At 40.0% G+C, this 21,271-nt stretch overlaps 1 protein-coding gene across 2 annotated transcripts in view; it reads right to left on the reverse strand.

Annotated features, from left to right (window-relative positions):
- The window catches only part of thada (THADA armadillo repeat containing), a 387,510-nt gene that overhangs the window by 364,252 nt on the left and 1,987 nt on the right, over positions 1 to 21,271 (reverse strand). For both annotated transcript variants that reach the window (XM_048536483.2, XM_048536484.2), the window contains exons 2-9: positions 20,849 to 20,943; positions 18,535 to 18,665; positions 10,550 to 10,698; positions 9,911 to 9,943; positions 8,414 to 8,462; positions 5,181 to 5,371; positions 4,968 to 5,062; positions 3,883 to 4,106 (exon numbers count right to left, since the gene is read on the reverse strand). In XM_048536483.2, the coding sequence (XP_048392440.2) occupies positions 3,883 to 4,106; positions 4,968 to 5,062; positions 5,181 to 5,371; positions 8,414 to 8,462; positions 9,911 to 9,943; positions 10,550 to 10,698; positions 18,535 to 18,665; positions 20,849 to 20,943 (967 nt within the window). The remainder of the gene's footprint in view (positions 1 to 3,882; positions 4,107 to 4,967; positions 5,063 to 5,180; positions 5,372 to 8,413; positions 8,463 to 9,910; positions 9,944 to 10,549; positions 10,699 to 18,534; positions 18,666 to 20,848; positions 20,944 to 21,271) is intronic.

Here is a 21,271-nt window from a genome sequence, read left to right on the forward strand (position 1 = left end):
CTCCATTGGATCACGTAGAGAACAAAGAAAACCTGGAAATGGCATAAAACATTTCCTTGGTATGGCAAATGGTGCGTGAACTAAAAATTGCAATAAACTCTCTACAAAATTTGGTTAGTTTGGCAATCCTAAACTTTGTAGAAACCCTACTGCATTCAAAGCATGCAAAAAGACAATAAGACTCCTATAAATGGGAAAAAGTTGATTAATTCTAAAATCAGAATAAATGACCTATTAAGAGCGAAAATGGGATATTTACTGTGAACCAACTACAAACTCAGAAAATGTTCACAAGGATGTAAATTAGAGTACAGCTTTGTTAAAGTTCAAACGCTAGTCAAATAACAGTAAACAGATTCAAAAATAAGAAAGTGTGCAAATTTAAAATTACCACTGTATTCTGGCACATTTTAAAATAATTAATAATTTGCTTTACATCGGAGATAACAAGGTGTAGAGCTGGATGAACACAGCAGGTCAAATAGCAAGTCAAATAGGGGGGAGGCGGATAGAAGATGGATAGAGGAGAGGATACGTGGAGAGGAGACAGACCGGTCAAAGAGGCGGGGATGGAGCCAGTAAAGGTGAGTGTAGGTGGGGAGGTAGGCAAGAGATAGGTTAGTCCAGGGAGTATGGACAGATCAAGGAGGCGGGATGTTTTTTCTCCTCCTTGGTCCAGGAACGCCCGACCTATGTCCATGACACCACCTACACCCTTCACCTCCTCCAGAACTTCCAATTCCCTGGTCCCCAACACCTCATCTTTACTCCGGACGCTCAGTCCCGATACACCTGCATTCCCCATGCAGATGGCCTAAAGGCCCTCCGTTTCTTCCTGACCGGCAGACCCGACCAGTCCCCCTCCACTGACACCCGCGTCCACTTAGCCGAACTCGTCCTCACCCTCAACAACTTCTCTTTCAATTCCTCCCACTTCCTACAGACAAAGGGGGTGGCCATGGGTACCTGCATGGGCCCAAGCTATGCCTGCCTCTTTGGAGATTACGTGAAACAATCTATCTTCTGTACCTACACTGGCCCTAAACTACACCTCTTCCTCCGTTACATTGATCACTATATCAGCGCTGCCTCGTGCTCCCATGAGGAGCTCGAACTGTTCATCCACTTCACCAACACCTTCCACCCCAACCTTAAGTTCACCTGGACCGTCTCTAACACCTCTCTCTCTCCTTCTTGGACCTCTCTGTCTCCATCTCCGGCAACCACCTAGAAACCGATATCCATTTCAAGACCACCAACTCCCACAGCTATCTAGGATATTCCTCCTCCCACCCACCTACCTGCAAAAATACCATCTCCTATTCCCAATTCCTTCGCCTCCGCCGCATCTGCACCGAGGATGAAGCATTCCACTCCTAGACATCTCAGACGTCTTCATTCTTCAAGGACCGCAACTCCCCCCTCCCAGTGGTCAAGAATGCCCTCGGCCATGTCTCCTGCATTTCCCGCGATTCATCCCTCACATACCCTCCCCGCAATAAAAACCAAAACAGAATCCCACTCGTCCTCACGTACCACCCCAAACAACTCCGGATCCAACGCATCATCCTCTGTCACTTCCGCCATCTGCAATCCGACCCCATCACCAAAGACATTTTTCCCTCCCCACCCTTATCTGGTTTCCAGAGGGGCCACTCTCTCCCTGAGTCCCTTGTCCGCTCCACACTCCCCTCCAGCCCCACCACACCCAGCACTTTTCCCTGCAACTGCAGGAAGTGATACACCTCCCCCCACCCCACCCCGAGGCATCCCAGGCCACAATAAGACTTTCCACATCAAGCAGATGTTTATCTGCACATCTGCTAATGTGGTATACTGCATTCACTGTTCCCACTGTGGCCTCCTCTACATCGGGGAAACCAAGCTGAGGTTTGGGGACCACTTTACAGGACACCTACGCTCAGTTCGCGCTAAACAATTGCACCTCCCAGTTGCGAACCATTTCAACTCCCCCTTCCATTCCACAACATGTCCATCCTGGGCCTCCTGCAGTGCCACAATGATTCAACCCGAAGGGTGCAGGAACAGCAACTCATAATCTGCTTGGGAACCCCGCAGCCCAATGGTATTAATGTGGACTTACAAGCTTCAAAATCTCCCCTCCTGCTTCAGCATCCTAAAACCAGCCCAGCTCGACCCGCCTCCCTAACCTGTCCTTCCTTCCACCTCAAGCCCCACCCCCATCTCCTACCTACTAGCCTCATCCCAACCCCTTGACCTGTCTGTCCTCCATGGACTGACCTATCTCCTCCCTAACTCCCCACCTACACTCACCTTTACTGGCTCCATCCCTGCCTCTTTGACCGGTCTGTCTCCTCTCCGCCTATCTTCTCTTCTATCCATCTTCTATCCGCCTGCCCCTCTCTCCCTATTTATTTCAGAACCCCCTTCCCCTACCCCATTTCTGAAGAAGGGTCTAGGCCCAAAACGTCACCTTTCCTGCTCGTCCTGCTGTGTTCATCCAGCTCTACACCTGGTTATCTCAAATTCTCCAGCATCTTCAGTTCCCACTATCTCTGAAACTGCTTGACATCTGGACTTGACAACTGCTTCACAATTTCAAACAACTTTTTAAGAATTGCAACAATAGATTAGGATACAAAATGGTTGCCACATTGTTACGTGAAGGCAGCTAATGGATTCATTCATACGACAATATTGCCATTAAACTGTCCACCATCCTGTTTTGGCCTGATAAATTTCTATTAAATTAAAATACTTATTTGCATTCGGTCTTGCTAGCTAATTAGCTAGCAATGCCTTCTCAATGAAGCAAAAATCAACTATGGCACAAAACAGAACCTCGGATAATTCAAAGCTTGTCATCACAAAAAATATACAACCTTTTCAAAAACTGCAACTACATATATATGACATTTGATACAAAATTCCTCTTAGCATGTTGTTTTTATGAAAGAAAAATTTAATTATAGACAACAGCTTATACTGTGTATCGTAATGAAGCATGTCAAGGTGCTTCCCAACAGCATCAAGCAAAATTTAACAACAAGCTATGGGATATTCACACACAACCAAATGTTTGGCCAACAGGAAAATGTTGAAGAAGGAAAATGAGGTAAGATCAGCGTGGCAAAAAAAATTTGAAGTAATTTCAGACGACATCAGTTTGTCAGCTGAAGTCACAACACAAATGGTGCAAAATTAAAACCAGGATGCTCAGAAGATCAGAAGTGGACCAACATAAATTTCTCATAGAATTATAGACATCAAGAAAATTAGTGATAAAACCATAGAGGGATTTGACAACAATGTTGAGAGTATAAACATTAAGATGTTTGCTTAGCCAATAGCCAATGTGGCTCACTGAGTACAGGGGTGATGGTTGACTGGAACAGGGCTGGCCACATAAGCAGAAAGTTCTGCTCTATCCCAGAGCGTTGAATGAGGTCAAGTTTCTAGGGTGTACAAAGTGCAAAGCCGGCAAGTGTGTTAAAGTTATCACATCCAGAGGTAACAAAGAATAAATGAGGGTTTCAGAAGCTCATGAGCAGAGACAGAAGAGGAACCGAGATGATTTACAGAAATGAAAACAGATTAGTATTAATTGATGATAAAGTGTGAAGCTGGATGAACACAGCAGGCCAAGCAGTATCTCAGAAGCACAAAAGCTGATGGTTCGGGCCTAGACCCTTCATCAGAGTATTAATTGATGACATAGTTTTTGCATTATTAATTCTCAAGCAGTTACCAGTCTTTATCAAGACTAAAAGCAGAAAAGGGGTGAGATAGCAGTCTTGTAGCACTAAAAAACTGACTTTTCTTTAAAAAAAGACAGGAAATCCAAGGATCCACATGAAAATCATTTGACTGCAGGATACAAATTACCTATCTTTTGCTTACCGCATACTAAGTGAAAGGAGAACAGTCAATATTTCTAACAGCAGATGTTCACCACCTTCTCTCATTTTTCCACCTTTCCAATCCAACATGGCCAGGACTCCCTGGCTTAGGAAAAGAACCACATCATCAGGAGGAGGAGCTCTATAAAGTTGCTCACAACTCTGGAATAACCATTCTGGTACATCATGACCTCTTTGAATGGAATTAAACAGCAGATCATGAACCTTCAAAGAAGATGGAAAGCAATTAAGGTATAAAAGAGACTTCGTTAAAATGGTCAAAAATACAAATGGATAGATCATCTCACAGCATACAACGTTAGTAATATCTTCCCCCTACCTTTCAGCTCAAAGGTTTACTCTGTCATAATATGCTATGAATATAAGCTGAAAATGGTATTGGGACAATGGTGAGCAGTAGGACCAACAGTGCATCTACGCTAAAAGGCAGAAATTCCAATCATGTTCCAAATTTACAATGTTTTCGTGACCAATCACCCTCAATTGCAGCCTTTACCCATTCAAGCTAAACCCAGTTAAAACAAGCTGCAGCCAGGTCGAGGTCAAAGTGTCCAATTTTTAAATTAACTATCCATCTCCAACAGCACACCGCGACACAAAAAAAAATCACTTCAATTTCCCAACTTGTCCTGGAGTTAACGTGATAACCACCAGGCAGGAGAACAACCTTTAACCCAACTAGCTCACAGTAATCCCTTGTATCATCATGTATTGATTTAAGTTGAATGATCTGGTATGATAAGGCATTCAGTTCATACAGAAAATTATTCTCCATTACCACAATATACAATTAAGTTCACCTAGAGATAAAATTTTGGCACAGAATTTTGAAGTTTTGTTTTAGTTATGACATCCCTGTAAGAATTATTTTTTTTAAATTTTGTATTTTTATTAAAGAGTATAAAGACACACTTTGAGGAAACATTAGTATAGTGGTAATTTCACTGGACTAGAAAACTAAAGACCCGGCCTAATGGCCTAAATCAACATCAAATGATCACCCTCCAGAGCTTTAGGTCAAGAACAAAATTAACTGCTGGGTCTCTAAACAGCAGACCCACTCACCAATTTTGGCAACAATTCATCACGGTCCACAATAGTCTTGATAAACAGGAGTGCAGCCATTCCTGCCGTATTCTGAACAGTCTGTAAAAAGTCTCCTGAGTGGCAGGAACAAAACAAGAAGTGGGAGAAAAGGGACAGGGCTTGTATATCTGTAATAAATCATCTGCTTTAATTTAAGAGGAAAAAGCATTTATTGTCCACTGCCAAGCTTACCATCTAGGAGTATTTCAATAAAGCACGTGAGCAGCCCACACATAGTTTTCCGGAGAGATGGCTGAGTATTTCTACAGAGAATGTCACGTATTTTCTCTTGAACTTTCTGAACAAGGACCATAGCAGTTTTCAAGGCTGCCAATAAATCATGCATCAGCTTGTTTTGCAGAATGTGCTGCCCACCAAGGTTCCTAGAGCAAAATTAAATATCAGTCATCTTTTAACCCCAAATAATAATTTTAAGAAATTATTATAACTGTTGCCAAAAATTTCTAATTTAATAGTCTAGGTTTAATGAATCAGGCAGAAATGCTAAATTTACAGGCTTTCCCCAATAACTGTGTTTCAGATCAGAAACAAATGCAATAAAATACACTATGCCTGATCTTAAACAAACTTGGATCACAGTGATTTAAAATTTTATTTGGAATTTGACCTTGAATATGATTACTCTGCAATTATTGGTAATTGTCTTCTCATGTAAATGCACCAAGAAACTCAAAGGTCATTCAACACAGTAGTGGCAAATTTACATTGAGCAGATGATCCACAAGCAAAGCTTGGTACATGATTATTCACATAGTCTGAAGAACCAGGGAAGGTATCTTCCGAGCAGCAACAGCATAAAAACAATCAAACATACAATAGTGGCCTAGATCATCCAACAGGAAGAAATTAATTGCAGCAATGTAGAGGGGAATTGAGATTCAGGGCTATGACAAAATCCCAACAAAACTGACTCAGTGGGAAGCAGAAACTTCTGAAAAGCAATTATCCAAATTCTGAAGCATCCAAAAAATTCTCCAACTCTCAGCTGGAAGCAGAGACTTCAAAATGATTCTAACTCACTGACCAAAATAGTTAACCAGGAAAAATTAGAAAAATTGTAAATTCCTCCAACCTTTAGGTAACTAGAGAACTGACGTCTCAGACTCACTATTAACAGCTTTCCTCTCCTTGGGACTCCAGACAGGCCTCAAGCTGCCAACTACATTGACCCTCCAAATCGCTACAGGGCTTCCAAACACAACCACACCTGATCCCTACTCAGATCAAACAGCTCCATCAACCTGTGAACCCCTGACAGACCCAAGTTCTCTAACTTAGTCCCAACAGCACAACGCCCTACTGACCCTGGTTTGAAACCACTGGTCAAATACCCACACTCTCAATCAAAACCCAAATCCTCCACCAGATCAACCTTCCACACTATGCGCATCCCACATAGACTGCACCTGCACCCCCACCCCCACATCCCGCACCGACTTCGATTTCATACGTCTCACAGTAACTGTCAAAACTGCTTAAAAACCAGTAAATAACAGCACTTACTGTCTTTTTTTCAAAAGAACGGATCTTTCTGCTGCTGACAGCAAGGGTTCTTGGACTCACATGTGCTTCATCAGATGTAAAATCCCCCCACCCAGACACTTACTCAAAAAAAGTAAGTTGGCAACTTTTTGGTCTGATCTGGGTTCAAAATAGGGTTTCTGACTCAGATTGAAAGATTTTTGACAGTAGTATAAACTGCATTTAATTAATGATTATGGGCTTTTCCCAATATTAGTGGATGTTCCTGCATACTTATAGAACATAGAACATAAAACATAGAACATAATAGCACAGTACAGGCCCTTCGGCCCTCGATGTTATGCCAACCTGTCATACCGATCTCAAGCCCATCTAACCTACACTATTCCATGTACGTCCATATGCTTCTCCAATGATGACTTAAATGTACTTAAAGTTGGCAAATCTACTACTGTTGCAGGCAAAGCGTTCCATTCCCTTACTACTCTCTGAGTAAAGAAACTACCTCTGACATCTGTCCTATATCTTTCACCCCGCAATTTAACGCTATGCCCCCTCATGCTCGCCTTCACCATCCTAGGAAAAAGGCTCTCCCTATCCACCCTATCTAACCCTCTAACCATTTTATATGTCTCAATTAAGACACCTCTCAACCTTCTTCTCTCTAACGAAAACAGCCTCAAGTCCCTCAGCCTTTCCTCATAAGACCTTCCCTCCATACCAGGCAACATCCTAGTAAATCTCCTCTGCACCCTTTCCAAAGTTTCCACATCCTTCTTATAATGCGGTGACCAGAACTGTACGCAATACTCCAAGTGCGGCCGCACCAGAGTTTTGTACAGCTTCAGCATACCCTCTTGGTTCCAGGACTCGATCCCTCTATTAATAAAAGCTAAAACACTGTATGCCTTCTTAACAGCCCTGTCAACCTGGGTGGCAACTTTCAAGGATCTGTGTACATGGACACTGAGATCTCTCTGCTCATCTACACTACTAAGAATCTTACAATTAGCCCAGTACTTTGCCTTCCGGTTACTCCTACCAAAGTGCATCACCTCACAGTTGGCCGCATTAAACTCCATTTGCCACCTCTCAGCCCAGCTCTGCAGCTTATTTGTGTCTCTCTGCAACCTACAGCATCCTTCGTCACTATCCACAACTCTACCGACCTTAATGTCGTCTGCAAATTTACTAACCCTTCCTTCTACGCCCTCATCCAGGTCAATTATAAAAATGACAAACAGCAGTGGACCCAACACCAACCCTTGCGGTACACCACTAGTAACTGGTCTCCAGGATGAACATTTCCTATCAACTACCACCCTCTGTCTTCTTTCAGCAAGCCAATTTCCGATCCAAACTGCTATATCTCCCACAATCCCATTCCTCCGCATTTTGTACAATAGCCTACTGTGGGGAACCTTAACGAACGCCTTGCTGAAATCCATACGCACCACATCAAGCGGTATACTCTCATCTACCTGTTTGGTCACCTTCTCAAAGAACTCAGTAAGGTTTGTGAGGCACAACCTACCCTTCACAAAACCGTGCTGACTATCCCTAATCAATTTATTATGTAAAAATGGAATACTCAGCTCATCACAGCCATGAAAACTGCATCAGTTCATGCTACTCAAGCACAATGTATATGATCTGCACATGTATAATACCTGAAGAAGTAGTCTCCAACCTAGTCAAGACATTTTTAATCATCCCACCTATAATGTAACACCCTATACTAAGTCATGGCTACCTACAGCATTTAACACAAATGCAAAATAAAAGAACTGTAGGTTTGCAACCAAATTCATTAACTTTACAATCACGAATCATAACCATTGGTGATTTTTGCTTAATTTAGATGACTTGACATCTTATCATAACTGCAGTCCGAAACAAAGATACATTTTAGAAATACTCACTTATTTTGAAGCTTATAATCCACTAATGCCGTGCACAGAAACTGAAGGACTACAAAGTAAAATAGAAGCAGTTACAAACTTACAAATCATTTCAACGTTCTTTATGCCAAACTATAAGCAGTCACATTTATGGTCATTGGATTTGGAAAGGGTTACTTTGAATACAGGATGTCTTAATCACAGGTGTGTACTCTCATTATTTTACAAAAGGTGTCCCAGCTTTAAAGGTGGTTGGTATATAAAGAATAATTAGTGGTTACTTCTCCAAAGTTGAAATAACAAAAAAATTCATGAGGATTCAGAACGGCACTATCACTGGTGTTGGAAAGCCCCTTGATCAGTCTTGGAGAAGGCTTTTACCAAATAGTGACAGGCTTTTAGGAACAAATATGGTTCCATGGAGATAGTCAGGGTTTCTGAAATGGGCAGCTACAAGGAGCAAAAGACAAGGGTAAGAAATTCCACCTAAGGCTTGCAAAGAGATCATTCTGATTGAGCAATAAAGATAATCTACTAAAATTGGGATAGCATTGCACATCCTTCATTTTTTTTAAACTATGTAGATACATGTGGGATTGAGTTTGAAAAATGCTTGACTACTTCAGCAAGTAGCCAATGTTACTGGAATCTTTTGTGCATTAACACAACCCAAACATGATACAAATCACATTTAAATTATTTTCAAAGTAAAGCATTTCATTTACACTTAAACAACTGCCCATAGGAGAACACAAACGTTAGGATTAAGCAACTTAAAATTGATCATTTTAACACTGATGACAAGGTATGCACATGGTGAGTAAAGACTAAAACATCGTGAAAAAAATTTGATAAAGAAAGGAGCAGTTCACTCAATTCCACTTCATGTACAACTTACAGATAAGATTTGAAAGCAAGTGGAATGTTTGCAACAAAATAAAATGAACATGTAAGAGAACATTCCAAACTCAGCATTTTAACAGTGTTTATGCCAACAATAAATGGTGCTCTGAACCATCCACATCTGCACAGTTGCACCTGGGATATCATGCCACACCATTCCACAACAGTAATAACAATAATTATTTTCAGCTCCTGAATCTGAGGAATAACTCAAAAATTATAAATATGCCTCAAGAATACAGTTCTGCGGAAGGGTCACTGGGCCCGAAACATTAACTCTGATGTTTTTTTCTCTACAGATGCTGCCAGACCTTGAACATTGTTAACAACTTACACAAACACGACAGACTTGGGAAGGAGAACAAAGTTTAAACATTTGCAATCTTCAACTGAGAGTATAGTTAATACAGGAGATAAGTGAAACATGGTATAATAATAATAATAATAATAAATGATGATGATGATGAATAAACTTTCTAAGTATTTATAGCTGTTAGCTTAAACAATTCTGAACTAAATTAATTGAAAAAACAACATTGTGATTTTTCACATCTGCTCCATCTCACAGGTGTAAACGTCTATAAACGCACCCAAATACAAAACAGAACAACCTACCATCCAAACAGAGGCACTGTGTACACATTTCACCTGTGTTAAAGGTAGAAATCAGCATGATTACTTTATTGAGCATGCATTGCAATTAGAAACAATGATATTAGGTTATCAATTGCCTATTCATTCCTGTCCAGGACGTTAGGCATTTTTTTTCTCTCTTAAGAGGATGAAATTTTTAAAAATCAAAAGCCTACCAAAAGCTAATTATGATAGAAATCATAACAATGGCTGTTTCCAGTGACTGGAAATTTGAGGGATAATCAATTTCCAATTATCATACAGGGAAAGAGTAAAAAGCAGTTAGAAGAAAGTCATCTACACAGAGCATTGTTTTATCACATAATTATTAACATTGCACTTTTTAAGGGAAACTGAATAAATACTTGAAGAAAGATATGATCCAGGACAGTAAGTAGAGAATGTAGAATAGTAGAATTAGTTTGGCTTGTTTCAAGTGAAGAACCAATCCAAATATAATGGGCTAAATAGCTTCTTTCTAACTACTCGAGTTCAAAGTTCATGCACAAGTCAGCTACATAGGCAACAGAAAACACAAGATACAGGAGGAAAATAAAATCCCATGTTCCAGAAGTCCTGAACACAAAGTTATTCAAGGTTATGCAACTGATCAAATCTTACCCAGGCTAAAATTCTCCATGCATGCTGCAATGGCATCAATCACTTTCCTGACATGGGATTTATCCACTATCAAAATTTCTTCCTTTAGGCAACTGATGAGACAACTAACGACTTCTTCCTTCAAGTTTTCAGGAATGCCACTCAATGCACTGCGGAAGGATATTAGTGTCAATTGTGAATGAAGCATTTGATGTAAAAAATGTTAAAAATAAGCAGTGTCGGTATGCCTCATTTAAAAATTTTTAACAGTACAAAAATGACTTTGTTGGAAAGAACTGTACAACAGATGCCTCGTATATGTTGCTGCTAAACAAGGGGCTTGCATTAATTTTTTCTACCATGTTAACAACTAAATCAAACAATGCAAACAATGTGTATGTCTCAGACAGAGCCAGCTCAAAAAGATATTAAAGACAAAGTGCACCGTTGAATCACATTCTGCATATATAGTTGGTCAATTCTTGCGTAGCAATGTACATATTTCAAACACAAAGAAAACAGAATTTTTTTTTTAAATTCATTCACTGGATGACAGCACCACTGACTAGGGCAACATTTATTGCCATCCATAAGCGCCCAGGGCAGCTGAGAGTCAATTACATTCTTGTAGGTCTGGAGACACAAGTAGGCCAGATCAGGTAAACACAGCAGATTTTCTTCCCTAAAGGACATTAGTGAACTAGATGGGTTTTTCCAACAATCAGCAATGGATTCATGGTCATCAGTAGACTTAGGATCCAGATTTTTTTTCATGAATTCAAATTCCACCATCTGCCAATGATGGGAACCAAGTCCTGGTTCTCAGAGCATTACCTAGATCTCTGGATTAATAGTCCAGCAATAATATCACTGGGCCATCGCCTTCCCGTGATAATGGAAAATTTAAAATTAGGTTGGGCTGAGTAATGATGAAAATAAAATCTCTTGACGCTGGGAGTAACATTAGCATACTTTTGGCTGGAGTGTGGAAATACAATTTAAATAGAATTTCCCAAAAATATACATCAAAATTGTTTTCACACTCCTTGGCCAACACATTGAAACATATCCAGTTTTAAACTGAAAATATTAAATTACAACATGAACACTAAAAATTTCTGAAAACCTATACTCAGTTGTAAAAGTAAATATCAAGTTAACAGTTATTCAAGACAATGCAAATCTGACATCTATTGCAACTACAAATTCTCAATTAAATACAAAGGTGTCAGTTGCTCCCATGCATAATCCAAGAGCAATACTTTTACGGGAGGGTATTCCCAATGTTAAAACATAGAACATAGAACAATACAGCACAGAACAGGCCCTTCGGCCCTCAATGTTGCGCCGACCTGTGAACTAATCTAAGGCCCTCGACCTACACTATCCCATCATTATCCATATGCTTATCCAAGGACTGTTTAAATGCCCCTAATGTGGCTGAGTTAACTACATTGGCAGGCAGGGCGTTCCACGCCCTTACCACTCTCCGAGTAAAGAACCTGCCTCTGACCTCTGTCTTAAATCTATCACCCCTCAATTTGTAGCTATGTCCCCTTGTACAAGCTGAAGTCATCATCCTCGGAAAAAGACTCTCACTGTCCACCCTGTCTAATCCTCTGATATTAACTTGTTTCTCTTTCGGATAGTGACCCACCGTGCTAATCCAGCAATTTTTGACTCCTTACCCCGTCTGTAAAACAAACCAACGTCTGTTGTTACCAGAGACTTTGACTAATCCCTGATCAACACATCAACCTGAGCTGCTCATCTATTGTTTAAGGATTTGTAAACAATGACATGGCCATATATTTGAGGCATGCAAAACATTAGGATTTAGTAGCTCCTTCAGGTAAAATATAATTTTAAGGCAAAAAAAAGTGTGAATTGGGAGCAGCAGTTCTAAAACTCCATCTCTGCTGAAAAAGATGGAGATGTTGATATACACAGTTCAAATTAAAGATTAAAGATCACCTTGCGCAGGTGAAGACCTGAAGTCTGTCATTGTTTCAGTTTTTCTGAGCTATTAACCAAAGACACTTAAGGAGTCACCTGTTCTTGATCCATCTGCAAAGTACATAACAATAATTGGGATATTTACTTACTAACTGGCTGGGATTGCTCCTTAGGGGGAAATTAGGCCGGATGCAAAGGCATCTTTCTTTGTGCAACACTACTCTGCAGCAAAAAACACTAAAATAAACCAGGGAATCATTTCATTAAGATCTGAGTTCAAGTCATCTGACTTTCCTTCAGCTTTTAATGTAACCAATTCATTTCTGCTATCTATTACACTGACTGCCGTGGAAAATGTAGTCTTTTTTAAAATAAGTGCACATTTTCAAGGGTGCTTTTGCATTGAAAACCGTAAACAGCAAGCAATAGTGTCAGAAGAGATCCTGCAATCCTTCACCACAAAAGTTTCACATCTGAACGATTAGGAACATGCGGCAATACAATTATGGGTCTAATCCTAACCTTGTGTTTGTGACTGGAGAATGCATCTTCAGTAGTATACAGTTAATGTCCATCATTGGCAATTATGGTGTCGGGGACATTTGGAGTTGGCGAAATTATTCATTTCACACAAGCAGTGTATTATGCCTCTAAAGCACCATTATTGCTGTTCATACAGTAGGGAAAACAATAAAACTTCAATATGGTTTTTCCTGTAATCTTTTGGTATCAATAGACTAATTATGCCTTAGGGTCCAGGGCATTTCCCATAGCAACGTATGATGTAACAATTATTTTTTAAAAAGTGACATCTTGTGATTTCCAGGATTTTAAGACTTAAAAATATTCGCAAATTTAGATGTAACACAGATGGATGACATTTGTCTTGGTCTAAAATAGTCTTGGCTCTTCACTGTAAGTGGTAGAATCTTTATTTAATGGAGAATGTCCTCAGCATCACATTTTAGGATCTAAACCCTGCAGTAGCGCCAGCTTGATCCATTGTATTGCTACCAGTGCCAAAAGCAAAAAATTACAATGCGATTGAACATAGAACATAGAACATTACAGCACAGTACAGGCCCTTCGGCCCTCGAAACATGTCATACATTTGTAACAAAGTGCTTTTTTTCATGACGCTGATCTCATATTGTTACCAACACCATCAGCAACCACAGACACAAGGTCAATAACATGAAAGAAATCTCATTTGTGTGGTGTGTCACTGTGTCCATCAGAATGTCCCATTTCATGAATTATGCTTCCGAAGTGCAGACACTATTGTTAACTGGGCAAATGCTGCAGTCAATGTGCAGTTCAAACAATTGTTTGGTATTGGCCATGGTTGGGACGTTTGTGAGAACACCTAGAGAACTCTCTGCCTTGCATTGAGCCTTCACCTTGGTCTTTGCATCACCACTGATAATTCACACCTCCTGCTCATCTGTGGAGTCTTCCCATTTTGAGTACAGTACCGTTCCTTGCAACTGGAATACTGGGCTATTGTTGTGAGCTCTTTCCTGTAACAGTACTTTTCTGTTGCAATTTGAAGATGTGGTTCTTCAAATTAACGTGCTCCAACGTGGTTTCTTCAGTGCCACCTGCTTCTACAATGTTCAGATGTTCTCAGCTGTTGAAATCATGAATTTGTGTGAATCTTTGTTTCGTTTGAAGCTCAGGGCAGCATCAAGCTCTCCATACACTAGATCTTTCAAAAGATTCCCCTCGGCCTAGTCCTCGTCATTAGCAAATATTTGTCGGAGTAGCGCTTTGTAAGTTCTAAGTCCACAGTTCTTGAGTTCTTCAGCCACAAGGACAGAGCTCGGAACTGCATTTGACATTTAATTTGAAGGGCAGGATGCTGACAATATAACACTGGAATGCTGGTATATATCATGTGCTCAAGTTCTGGAGGCTTGAATTTGCTACCTCTGGACTCAAGAAACGACCAAACGAACCAAATTGATACTTGCCTCACTCATATGTTTTACAGCACTCAATGCTTTCTCTGGAAACAGCTCAAATTTACAAGTGTATCGTCTGACATTTCATGGTTCATGTTATCCACACAGATTAGACTTCTATCATTCTGTTTGACTTAAATCCCAATGAACAATTATTCCACAGTTTTGCAAACCTACTCATTACAACATGGACAAAGTCCCTGCTTTTTGAAACATACTCCTTTGAGGGATTAACCAATCCTGTAGAAAACTGATCAACACCAAGATTAGCAAAAAATTAATTAAATTTACTTCTGTGTATATTAACAAAGCTAATTTCTAGCTGACAAGTCTAAAATTAGGTCTACAACACGTAGCACATATATATATATATACTGCAGTTAGCTTTCTTGATGTTAAAAGAAATGTCAGCACTCAAACAGTTTTTCCATCTTTTTAAATTGATTTGAAATTGCGCAGAGTTCTGCCAAGTAGGCAGAATAGGCTAGGCCATTCATTAACATGCCTATCTACAACCACCAAAATGAACACAGTTCCTTATGACAGGAGGAGTTTAAGAATGGAATAATAACATGGCACCACAATTTCAGCCCATTATGTTCTGTTGAAGCCTAGACCAGTATTGCAGTCAATCATTTTCAAATAGTCTTTTCTCAAAACCTATGGTGAAACCTTTCAGCAATCAACTCTACTGTGTCTTAAGGTATATGACATTTGAAGGGAGATACTATTTACTCAATAAATGCAGATCTCGTCACCCAAGTGCAGGAATTAAGTGAGTTACAGCCCAAATGTCTTTTCTTCATAGCACAGGTAAAAAATGTGAACCCGTGAACAAGAATAAAATGCACTTTAAATGACTCTCATAAAATGCACATTCCTTATCATTTTGCACAATAAGCCTGAATCATAGCAATTACACATTTGTAAGCTCTTACTTACAAGACTTTTGTTCACATATAGGCTGTCTGAAGATCAATACTAGTTCAAACTCAAGCCAAGATTAGAAACGGCAACGTTAAACCCTGATAGCCAGACTACAAACGGAAGAAACCAGAATAATCTATATTCACAAAGTGAATCATTACAGGTCTCAGCTTTTGCTATTAGCTGCTTGTTTATACCTGAACAAATAACTACACAGACAATACCTTCTATCTGCAAATATTTAATTTCAATTGACACAATTACCATACACCCAATAACAATAGTACTGGTGCAAAATAAGGGACATCTCATGCTTCCCCCATGGGTTGATGGCATGGTGGCATTATCGCTGGGCTTGTTAATAATCTAAAAACCAAACGACTGTTCTAGGGATCTGGGCTCAAATTCAATAAAATCTGGAATTCAAAGTTTAATGATGACTGTGAAAATATTTACAATCGTCATAAAAGCCCACTGTATTCAGTAATGAAAAGTGCTGTTCTCAAATGGTTTGGCCTACTTGTGACTCCAGATCTGCAACAATGACTCTTAAATGACGCTTAACTACCTTCTAAAATGGCTTAATTCAGATATGTCAGATTGTTTAAAAAGTCTTAGAAATAAAAGGAATGAAACAAATAGATCACCTGACACTGATCTAGGAGAGACAAGAAAGAGGCATACAGACAGAGGGAATCTCACAGATCAAGTAAATAGAATTGTACCTCACAATGACCACAATCACACTAGCATCAGTACAATTGCAGTGAGAAAATGAAATTAATGTTTCAGTCAATAACTTTCATTAGAACAGCAACATCTCATGAAAGTTTACTGACCTGAAACATGAACTTTGTTTCTGTTTGTTCCTGAAGAATTTCCAGCATTTTCTGTTATATCCCTGGTTTCCAGGATATGTCAAGATTTGGTAAATCAATTTTCACCTTCCATCATCTGATTTTTAATACCTGAAATCTTCATGGACTAAAATGGCTTTAAACAATATAAAAGGAGAAACTACTGACAAATGACAGCTGCAGTCGTCACGTGACCAATTTGAGCCCAGCTTGTGATACAAATTTGCACTAAGCAAAGAAAGTGTGAACTGAAATTGATATTTAATAAAAAGGCACCAAAACTCATTCAGATGTTGAGAAATCCTTGATAGACAAATAGGAGGCCGTAAGAACACAGCAAGTCAGGCTGTATCTGGAGAAAAGGAGAAGTCAACATTTTGGATATTACCCTTCTTCGGGCTGTGGGTAGAGGCAACGGCAGATAAAAAATGTCGTGGAGGGTTGCAGAATGGTAGTAATAGGTGCACCCTGATAGTAGGTACAACCTGATTGGTCGATGGGAGGGATGAATCTCGTTGGTAAGTAGAAGGGAGGGTCAGTAGGCAGAACGGAAGGGAGGAAGTCGGACTTAAAGGAAGCCCAGGGACGGGTGGGAAGGTTATTTGAAATTAGAGAAATCCTTGCCTTCTATTTTTAGTTTAAACCTTTGTGGAGATTTCACATATCGTAATGAAGGTCACCTGTAGATTGTCCAAATGGAAATAACAATGATGCCATATGTGGAATATGCAAGAGAAATATATTTCAGAAAAACAACTTTTGCAAAGTGATGCGAGATGTATGAGTAACCACACAACTGGAAGTCTCTATTTTCCCACTGTCTCTGCTTGTTTCCCCTCAAGTTACATCAAAAAAAGCTGTGATTAAGTAAATTGAAAAAAGATCTATTCACCCCGAATTCAATGCTATTTACGGATTTCATCACTGATAAAGATACAAGTAATTCATTAAGCAATCAGTTCTTGGGTTAAAATCTAGCTCGAGGAGTGCAAAGACTTGATTTTTTTATTCAAAATCTATGTATTTTTGACTTCTTCATTGTGCATCAAACATATACTACTTCAAAAACATTGTACCATTTATTTGTGTTCAATGTATCATTCTTCACAGTATTAGTGAGTAAGAAAAAATTCCAGAGATAACAAGGTGTAAAGCTGGATGAACCTAGCAGGCCAAGCAGCATCAGAAGAGCAAGGAAGGCTGATTTGTCAGGCCTAGACCCTTCTTCAGAAATGAGGGAGGGGGGTTCTGAAATAAACAGGGAGAGAGTGGGAGGCGGATAGAAGGTGGATAGAGGAGAAGACAGGTGGAGAGGAGACGGGCAGGTCAAAAAGACAGTGATGGAGCCAGTAAAGGTGAGTGTAGGTGGGGAGGTAGGAGGATATAGGTCAGTCCAGGGAGGATGGACAGGTCAACAGGGCGGGATGAGGTTAGGAGGTAGGAGATGGGGATGGGGCTTGATGTGGGAGGAAGGACAGGTTGTGGGGACGGGGGCAAGCTGGGCTGGTTTTGGGATGTGGTAGGGGGAGGGGAGATTTTGAAGCTTGTAAAGTCCACACTGATACCATTGGGCTGCAGGGTTCCCAAGTGAAATATGAGTTGCTGTTCCTACAACCTCTGGGTAGCATCGTTGTGGCTCTGTAGGAGGCCCAGGATGGGCATGTCGTCTGAGGAATGGAAGGGGGAGTTGAAATGGTTCGCGACTGGCTGAAGCAGTTGTTTAGCGTGAACTGAGTGTAGGTGTTCTGCAAAGCGGTCCCCAAACCTCCGCTTGGTTTCCCCAATGTAGAGGCCACAACGGGAACAGCAAATGCGGTATACCATATTAGCAGATGTGCAGGTGAACATCTGCCTGATCTGGAAAGTCTTCTTGGGGCCTGGGATAGGAGTGAGGAGGGAGGTGTAGGGGTAGGTATAGCACTTCCTGCAGTTGCAGGGAAAAGTACCGGGTATGGTGGGGCTGGAGTGTGCAGCGGACAAGAGAGTCCCAGAGATTGGTCTCTCTGGAGAGCAGGTAAGGGTGGGGAGGAAAAAATGTCTTTGGCAGTGGGGTCAGATTGCAGATAGCAGAAGTTCCACTTTTACTCAGGAAAGTGTTATTATGAAGCTAACTATAATTAAAATGGTGTGACTGAGAAGAAAGCTAAAAGTAACTTCAAGCATTTTATGGCCAACAAGGGAGGTTCAACAAAAAAAGGAGCAGATTCATAATGCCCTCACCTGGCCGTAACAAAATCTCTCACGATTTATTAGCTCACTTATGAATGTACTGAAAACAGGAAACAAATATTCTGTGAGTTACCTTGCTGTTGCTCTTTTCAGGGGGCTTCTGGATTCCAGACCCCAGTAAATTCTAACCAATATTTCCATACAGGTAGCACTCTGGGAATTATGCAGATCATCTCCACCTAGTTTTCTTAACAAACAGCCAATCTGAAAAGTGCAGAAAAGCACATAAAGTGGTTTGGCGAAAATGTAGATTGTGCAAAATATAACAATTAAAGCTGCACCAGGAGAGAAAGCGTTTTCAATTCAAATTTGACTCAATTTCAATTAACAAGTGAGAAACCAACGAAAATGTGTTCAGATTTTTAAGTAGGAAATGGTGCTGTATCTTTCCCAATGAGCAGTCACATAGCTTGCAAATCCCAGAGAAAAATAAGCTAATCAAGCTACTCAGTTTAAAAGTATTTCTTGTATTTGATTTCTATAATAATGAAATAGAAAAAGAAGTATTATATTTAATAGTAAGAAAAATAAATAATATAGAAAGAAAAAGATACTCTTTCGGCTACGGTGGAAGAAACACTGTGATATAGGACAGAGACTTAGTTTATATATAACGGTGTAATTAATTGTACTGGACGTATTTGAAACGGTGGATGATATCTACAGCAGTTAGTCAGTCATTTCTAATTTATGAAATCAGTCCCTGGAAGTAAATGCCTGACACTATTCATCATCTGATGGTAAGCATCCTCCTTCCATCACAAGGTCAAAGGTAGTGATGTTCGCGGATGATTCAGCACATTCATGGCTCCTCAGCCACTAAGCAGTCATGTTCAAATGCAACACATTCTGGACAACATCCAGACTCAGGCTGACACGTGGCAAGTAACATTCATGCCACATAAATGTCCGGCAATATTCATCTCCAAAAGGAAACAATCTAACTTGTGTCCCTTGACATTCATTTATGTTACCTTCACTGAACTCCCCTATCAACAACATCCTGGGGGTTACCATTGAACAGAAACTCAACTGGATTGGCCAAATAAACATAGTGGTTACAAGAGAAGACCTGAGACTGGAATACTGCAGCAACAAACTCACCTTCTGATTCCCTTAAGCTATCTACAAGGCACAAAGCAGGATTGTGATGGAATACTCCCCACTGAACTGGATGGGTGCAGCTCCAACAACACCCAATGAGCTTGACACCATCCAGGGTAAAGCAGCCCGCTTGATTGGCACCAGATCCACAAGCATCCACTATCAATATTCAGACGCTGTGTTATAATCTACAAGATGCACTGCAGAAATTCACCAAAGATCCTTAAACAGCACCTTCCAAATCTACAAGCTCTTCCATCTAGAAGGACAAGGGGTGCAGATACAGTGGAACATCACTACCTGCAAGTACCCCTCCAAGCCATTCACAATCCTGGCTTGAAAATATACTGCTGTTCCTTCACTGTCACCAGGTCAAAATCCTGGAATTCCCTCCCTAATGGCCATGCAGTCTACCTGGCCTGCAACAGTTCAAGGTGGCAGCTCACCACCACCCTTTCAACAGCAACTAGGGATAGGCAATAATGTTGGAGAGCTAGCAACACCCATAAGCAAATAAAAAAAAGAGACCTTCTAAGCTAAAGCAAGCAGACATACCTGATACATATACCCTCTCTGTTTACTGTCAAGTTAGAAAAGCAATTCTCTTTAAAAGGGTCAAATCATACAGCTCCAATATCAACCGGCAACAGATGATGCTCGCTGAACTTTGTATTTAGAACCTGGATTTATTTCCTTTGCCAGGCTTTGCATGTAAATTAATTAACTGGGGACGGTGATTTACTAGTGGTCTATAATAGATGAAAAGTACCATGGCTGATTTGAGGGTGTGAAAATTGCCATACGGTTGCTTGTAATAGCACTCTGGATGTAAAAAGAAGAAAATTGAAAAAAAAACAAGAAAGAGTTGGATAATCTGAAGGGTCTATTTCCATGCTGTATGATTTCATAGTCCTTTAGGCATTCATTTTAAAAATGACATCAAGACCTCGAACCCAAACTCAAGAAAAGGAAACAAAACATTTTAGAAGTGGCAATTTGCTGATCATGTCTTCGTAAAATATTGTTTGTTACAAATCCCTCATTTAATCCAATAATTTTTGAGTTAAATTTGAAATGGAGTGGTGTATTTGCATTGCTTATTTTAAGACCCTTACACATTACTTTTTAAGGTCAACTGATTAAATCAGTCATGGAAAAAGGTATGAACACCACTTTCTGAAAATATAAATTGCCTCTTCAACTTTGTGACTATATTGTTCTGATACTGTTGCTCAGCAAAGTGGTTGAAATGAAGCCCAAACAAAAGAGCAAGACAAACTGACCTTCTTTAACAAACACAATTGTTGTATTCCATCAGTGAGCTGCGCACATTCCAGCAGAAGATTTGCAAGACCATTCTCCTCAACATTTACTATGCCTAAGGGTAAAAAAGATACATTTATTCTCCAAAAGCATAGTGATGTACGGTTAAATGTATCTTGCAAGTGTATTTGTGGTAAGCTGGTTGCGTATTATTCAAAACAATATATTGTAATTGAATGCAAAATGAATAAAATGATTTACAGAGTTAAATGTAAAAGCATTTTAACTTTTCAGATTACGCCAAACCTTTTTGCACATGTAATATATTTAAGGAGCACAATATGTTCTAAAATCCTGGATCAAAACTAGAGTAGCTTACAGTTGTCTGAAGTACATATCATGAATCATTGCAAAGAAGCTCACTGATAAAAGGTGGCCTTACT

This window comes from Stegostoma tigrinum, chromosome 9 (genome assembly GCF_030684315.1).
Source record: "Stegostoma tigrinum isolate sSteTig4 chromosome 9, sSteTig4.hap1, whole genome shotgun sequence".
In the NCBI taxonomy this organism is placed as follows: Eukaryota; Metazoa; Chordata; class Chondrichthyes; order Orectolobiformes; family Stegostomatidae; genus Stegostoma; species Stegostoma tigrinum.